Source organism: Verticillium dahliae, genomic scaffold, assembly GCF_000150675.1.
Source record: "Verticillium dahliae VdLs.17 supercont1.8 genomic scaffold, whole genome shotgun sequence".
NCBI classification, from domain to species: Eukaryota; Fungi; Ascomycota; class Sordariomycetes; order Glomerellales; family Plectosphaerellaceae; genus Verticillium; species Verticillium dahliae.
This window is the reverse complement of record NW_009276927.1, coordinates 666,043-672,625: the sequence shown is the minus strand read 5'-3', so window position 1 is coordinate 672,625 and position 6,583 is coordinate 666,043. Positions and strand designations below refer to the sequence as shown.

The following is a 6,583-nucleotide window of genomic DNA, read 5'->3' as shown; positions in this document are numbered from 1 at the left end:
GTTGCCGTCGGTGCCGTTCTGAAGCCCGACGGGGAACGAGGAGGCCCGAGGCGGAGCCTCGCGGTGGAGCTGCGACTCGGTGGTGCGCGCGCCGATGGCGCCGACCGAGATGAAGTCGGCGAGGAACTGGGGCGAGATGGTGTCGAGCATCTCGGACGCAATGGGCATGCCCTTGGCCGTGAGGTCGCGGAAGAGCTGGCGCGACACGCGCAGGCCCTTGTTGATCTGGAACGTCGAGTCGATGTCGGGGTCGTTGATGAGGCCCTTCCAGCCCACCGTCGTGCGGGGCTTCTCGAGGTAGGCGCGCATGACGATGCAGAGGTCCTGGTTGAGGCGGTCGGCGACGGCGCGCAGCCTGTCGCAGTACTCGAGCGCCGTGGCCGGGTCGTGGATCGAGCAGGGGCCGATGATGACCAGGAGGCGGTCGTCGCGGCCCATGACGATGTTCGAGGCTTCGTCGCGGCCCTTGACGACCGTCTGCATGGCCGCCTCGGTCATGGGCAGCTCCGAGATGAGGAGCGCCGGCGGGATGAGGGGGTCCTGACCGAGAACTGCCAGGCCGTCAGCGGTGCTCTCGGAGCGGTACTTAGGTACGAGGAAAAGCATAGTCAAAGATAGAGGTAGACGGGTAATGGGATATGCCAAAGGCTGTCAGAGGGAGCAAGAGGGCATAGTCATGCAGCTGATCCTTGGAGAGGCAAGAATCGTTTAATGCTCTCGGTATCAACGCCTCAAGCTCTGCTTCTTGACCTTCCTCCCACCCCCTCTGACGCCGTCGGTTGGTGAATGGAACGAGCCTGGCCTCTGTGTAGCAAACGGTGAATGGCATTCATCGAGGAAAGAAAGAGAGAGAGAAAACAGGGCGACGTCATTGCGAGCCATGTTGAACAATCCCAATTCCACCACTGAAATGCCAGGAAGATCACGAGGAAGGAATATTCAACGGCCGTCCCCGCAGATGAGACCTACTTCGCACATCGTCGGTTGTGACGGGTTCCATGGCGAGACCAGGCATCTTGAAGAGCTGCTGGTTGTGTGTCGTCTGGTGTATGTGGTACGCGAGGGACAAGGTTCGGAAGGCGTAGTCAAGGTCGTCGTCGTTGTCGTCAGGGTCTGAGGCAGACAATCAGTTTGTGAAGCTCCAAGACTGGTCAAGAAACAAAAATTCTCAGAGGCAGGTACCCAAACGAAGTTGAAGAGACAATTGGAGAGTAGAACACGAGAGAGATGACTCGAACGAGAAACTGAGCAATGATGCTAAAAAATGCCCCAAAACGCAACGCTCAGAACAGTGGAACCCTCCATGCTGCGCAGCGCGCAAACGCACGTCAAACAACTGGGTACAGTGTACCAACCAGCACAGCAACAGCGCAAGAGGGAGGGGCAAACCCAAAGGACGCACCTTGGAAAACGGGCCGATCAAGGAGGTACCGGAACACACAAGCCTTGGGACAAAGGATTGTTTGATTTGGCAATCACCAACGAGAGAGGTGGGCTCGATACAAGAAAGAAGTTGGAGTTCACTTGGTCACAATTGTAACCGCAGCAAGAAGAGCTTTCTTTCCTCTGGCTGCAATGACTCAGAAGAGAAAGCGTGGCGGGGAGAAGGTCGTTTGACCACCATATGACCACCACATGTCTTTTCCCCTCCAAAAGGGCCCCTCACCAGAAAAAAAAAATCCCCAAAGGTGGCCTGCCTGGCACCGGAGGCCCTTCGGAGGCACCCGTCCCGCTCCAGGCCCCCCTAAATCGCCAGAGACAAAGGGGGAAAAGCCATCAGCCGCGATTCTCCAATGCCATGTCTCTGTTGGCGCACTCCCTCTCTCTCCAAGCTCCTCCTGCACCTCAACCATGTCCTCTGTTGCTCTGCGATCGCGGGGCATCTGACCACCCCTCATTCCTATGTACCGCGGTACCTACGTCCCCCTGCACGTACTCACTTGACGTGAAGGTACCCCTCTACCCAGACAAACACCAGCATCACTGACCGCAACTTTACCCACGCCCTATGCAGCCAGCCAATGCCCCTACCCAAGGCCAATGGCGCATTCCGGCTTTGCAATTGGCGTCCGTCAGCTCGTACGATGGCCCGTCGCGCGACTTTGGTGGGAACATACAGTAGCAGGCCCTTAACAGGGTCAGGGTCGCCTTGGGACGGCATCTGCTGCGACGTCATTGGCGGGGCTGGCCTCGAGCAGAGCCTTCCGAATCGGACCCTGACCGTCTTTCACCGAAATTTCTCACCGACGCTGGCGGCCTTCTTGTGATGTGATTTCTGTAATATGTAACGTTTGCTCACTGAACAACCTGCGCAACCAGGACCAATGCAGCAAACAAAAGAATGTGATATTACACGCCCCATAAACAGGACGAGGGCGGGAGAATATGTTCAAAACGCTGCGCCAAACGCTCCCAATGCAATGGATATAACCGAGTCCCCCCTCCCGAAATCAGCTTGGCCGTGTTTTCTGTTGGCCCCAGATGAACAGCCCAGAGATGCAAATTCCCCTATCGTACCATCAACACGCTGGCAGTCCAGACAAGACGTCCGTCATGACGCTGTCTTCTTCCGAGTTCAATCCCTGACTGAAGCTGCCGCGAACAACCCAGTCTAGCCACGAAGCATGTTCTGGTGGATCCAGGTTTAGGTTCTGGCACCCGAGCAGGACTGCCATGCGCAGTATCCGCTCTTCCTGTTTCTGTTTGACAAAAGAAAATCTCGATCGTTTGCGTTGAGCTGCTTGGGACGGCGCCACCGCTTCTCACGCCGGCGAATCCGCGTTGCTGTCAACCACAACATGGCCACCTTCCTAGGATACGATTATGTGGTTGAAGTGACCAGGCACCTTGAGGCGGCACTTCTCGCAGTCGGCTCGATAGCCGATGCTGAAGCTCTTCTTCATGCCCGGTTGCCACGTCCACGTGTTGATTGTGTGGTGCGATCGCATGTGTCCCCGGCTGCGTCCTGGCGAAGGCGTGGCTGGGGCCGAGATCGTCTCCGTCAGGGGGGCCATGCCATCCTCGCCCTCCTCATGCTCATGCTCATGCTCATGCTCATGCATGTGCTCATATTCGGCAGCCGCCTCCGCATGTGTGGAGAAAGAGGGTGAGACGTCCATCATGCCCATGTCCTCTCCTCGAGGAGACAATGTGGATTGCTCGAGCCTCGCCGTCAACTGCGAAGGGAAGCCACTGCTGGCGCCACTCTCGAGACACATACCCGGGCTCGCAGTGCTTGAGTCAACCTCCGAGATGGGTGATGGTATGCGGCGCTGGACGTCCGAGTGCCAGCCATCACCCGTCTGCATGGTCCTTGGCACTGTGCGGTCCTGGAAAGCAGTGCTGTGAACGTGGCCCATGTTGGATAGGCCGTTCTGTTGCATAATCACAGGGCCCGGTCCACTCCATCCGGTGGCGCCGCGCAGCTGTGGGGCAAGCTCGACTGCATGGGTGTTGGCAAGCGGCCGGGAGGCATCAGTCTGGGAGAGGATTCGGCTGTAAGATGCTGGAGATTGTTCAGAGGCGACATGGCTGTGTCCATGGCCATGTCCATCTCGCGGTCCACGCCTGGTGAGTTCATGCCCAGGGTTGGGGATGACGACCAGGGCGAAAAGTGCGAGGCCGGCGCCTCCGAGTCACATTCGGTATGTATCTGGGAATGGGGTGTAGATGAGAGGGGGAAGATGGGCGTGCTCCGCTTCTGAGATGCAGGCGAGGTTCGGACGGGCAATTGCAGCCGTTTCTATCGAAGCAGTCAGCGATGTGGCAGGCCAGCAGGGAGGCGAGGCGTCATCGACGGGAACATACATTACGGTGTTCACTGAAGCCGCAAGATCCAACAGCGGCGTCGGGGTCCTCCTCACGGAGCCTCTTCCGAGCGGGATCGTGAAATGGCTGGGCGAACATTGTTGATCGCCGCAGTCTGTAGCGAAAGAAATGTGGTTTATAAGCAATAATGCCGAGTTGATGCTGCCGCAAAGTGATGCACAAAAATGCCGAAAGATGACCGGCAAACGGATTGATCAGTCGATGATCTCGATGTACGACGCTCGACGATGAAGGCGAGGAGAGAAAGTATGTCGATAGCAGGTCCGAGAGAGCTGCTCAGCTGCAAGGGACGTCTAGCTGGGGTATCGGGGGGGCTCCCAGTCGAGGCGAGCCAAGGCAGGTAGGTAGGCGGGGAAGGTCGTCAGCTGTGTCTTGGTTGGGTCGATTGCGCCTCCTATGAGAAGCTGTGGCGGAGTCGGCTCGCTGGTGCGGTTGCGGAGGCTTAGAAGAAGGGGGGGGAAAGGACGCGCACGTAAACGAGAAGGCGCAGGCAAGGTGAAATAAGGTAAATGAAGTCAGGGATAAGAAGCTGGAGAATGGAAGCGATGAAGTAAAGGGGACAGAAGGATTGGTGCCTGGTGCCGTCGGCAGAGAGATAGTGGGAAAGAAGGAAAGAAAGTGTTGTCGGTAGTGTCGTGAAGTGCTGTTTTCGGCTGGTGCCGGTGGTTGGTGCTTTCCCGTATCCCGTCTTGTCTTGCCCGTGCTGCCTGGGATGGTGCCACCAACAGCGAGAGCTTGCCAAGAAAGCGTCCACAAGGAGTGAGAGTCCTACAACACCAAGTTCGAGTGTTCAGGAAACTACTCGCCAGTCGAATCAATTCGGTGAGGCTTGATTCAATTGGTCGTTGAAGTCGAAGAAGAAATAAACAAAGAGAGGAAATCAGGCAAACTGCGTCTGTCTGATGGGAACCCGCCCAAAGAAAAGAGTCGCCCAGCGTCAGGTGCTTCACTAATACGGAATAGCCAGAACCAAGCTGCAAAACCTTACGTAGGGTTATCAGGGGGTGAAAGAGACACAAGGAGTGGAAGAAGAAGAAATAAACACGCCCGACCCCAGCTAGCCATGCGGAAAGGAAAACCAAGGTCCTAAGTAGTAGTGCGCAAGTGACAAGTCCAAGCCCACGAAGCCACGCCAGGGAGAGGGAGACACAGGAAGCACACGGAACACCAGATGGCACCTCTGGATCGTCACGACAAGACAACACCGAGTCAAGCGAGCCTCAGGCGGGCGAGGCACAAATCCCGTGGGGCGGTCAAACTGTGAATCTTCTCATCAAAACAACAGCCTCGGCGGCCATTGCCATCATCAGCATGCCTCCTTGATCTCCGCGCTGACCTTCGCGAGCAGCGCCCTGAAGAGAAGGAAGCGCGGATAGTTTCCCCTTCGCCTAGGAGATTGTCTGTGCAATGCTCCGACCGCCGCCATGGAAATGCTCCGCTGGGGACAGGTCGGCCTGTCAGATGGCGGGTCCTGGCTGTTGAAGGAGCATCGAGAGGGGCCGCTGTCTGGAGTTCGGAGAAGGTTCTCTGTGGGCGTAAGGTTTCAGGATTGCTTCATGAGGGACCGGGGTGGACGTTGTGTTGGGACGCCGGGGGCACAAAGTGGCAAATGGTCGCCATAGAGACTCTCTGTGTGTTCAATGCCGTCTTCGGTCATCGTAACCTTTGTTGCAGCCATGGTCATCGTAGATTTTGTAGCTGTTTGATGGTGTATGTGTGTTGATGTTGGTGATGATCCTCTGGTCCATCAAGCCGTGATCTGGTGGGTTCAATCTACCAACATTCAGCACCACAGACAGGACAATACATATTTAGCTACTGAAAAATGGGGATAGCTCTTTAAGGGCATTGAATAATTGATTTTCGAGTCTTGGGGTTCTATTCTACTCATGTTGACGCAGTGTTTTTGTTTTTTAGGTTTAAACTAGACAGTATTTTTGTAACAAAAACATAGTGAAACCCAACAGTCAACAACAGGTCTCCGGCCGGATACACTCCCGAATAGTCTACCATCATCACTCAATGAAATATAATACACCTAACATCTAGAACATTCTTGAAAGGACATGGCGTCGGGCCTGCCGAGTCTGGGTGCTCACGAAACTGCTAGAAACGAAATATCAGGCTGAGTTTCGACGTGAGCCTGGCCTCAGTCCACCTCTTGATGCACATGACACAGGGTCGGCCGTCAGTAACGCCCCGCATCCACGTGAAAAGACCAAGGCACTCATGACTCCTCAACATGACGGCTTCACCTGTCAAGGTAGGATTCCGTGTTCGCACAGGCACGGTCTCAGTTCTTCCGACCTGGGCCAAAGTCGCGAACGCCGTCCGTGGGTCACGTCAGCCTCGCCCCGTCGGGATAGGATAGAGCTCCGGCTGCAGAAACCCTGAACGTCCCGCGAGCCTATTCGCCCTGCAGAATTGACGACACGTAGTAGCACAACACACTCACACGCACATACAGAGACATGGGAAATCAAACTGAGCCGAACTGGGAAGCTTTTTTTTGTTATTCCCCAAGACAGCAAGTCCACCAGACGCCGTCTAATGCAGGTACATGTCGTACAACTTGTCTACAGTATGATGATACACGTTGCTCTGCACTCATGCTGTGCAGCTCCCCCCCCTCCCCAGCTTGAATTTTTCCTGATGCGACCCAGGGAGGGGGGGATTCCATCAGCCGTCGGAGTGAAGCATGTGAAGTGAGGAGCGGCGTATCTCTAACATCCTTCAGAAAAAAAGGAAAACTTAA

The 6,583-nt window shown here is 55.7% G+C and overlaps 3 protein-coding genes across 3 annotated transcripts in view; all 3 read right to left on the bottom strand.

Annotated features, from left to right (window-relative positions):
• Positions 1-30: 30 nt before the first annotated feature.
• On the bottom strand, positions 31-2,176 carry VDAG_04769 (phospho-2-dehydro-3-deoxyheptonate aldolase; the record flags this gene model as incomplete). Its single annotated transcript, XM_009654373.1, has 4 exons — positions 31-551; positions 970-1,113; positions 2,032-2,054; positions 2,118-2,176. Coding segments are annotated over 4 exons (747 nt in total), but the record flags the coding sequence as incomplete, so codon positions are not given.
• A 634-nt stretch (positions 2,177-2,810) lies between these two features.
• On the bottom strand, positions 2,811-3,906 carry VDAG_04768 (uncharacterized protein; the record flags this gene model as incomplete). Its single annotated transcript, XM_009654372.1, has 2 exons — positions 2,811-3,628; positions 3,813-3,906. The coding sequence occupies 2 exons, from the start codon at positions 3,904-3,906 to the stop codon at positions 2,811-2,813; spliced, it is 912 nt and encodes a 303-aa protein (XP_009652667.1).
• A 2,329-nt stretch (positions 3,907-6,235) lies between these two features.
• Positions 6,236-6,583, bottom strand: part of VDAG_04767 (uncharacterized protein) — a gene marked incomplete at both ends in the record, with an annotated part of 1,361 nt that continues 1,013 nt past the window's right edge. The window contains one exon of the mRNA XM_009654371.1: positions 6,236-6,244. Within this exon, the coding sequence (XP_009652666.1) occupies positions 6,236-6,244 (9 nt within the window). The remainder of the gene's footprint in view (positions 6,245-6,583) is intronic.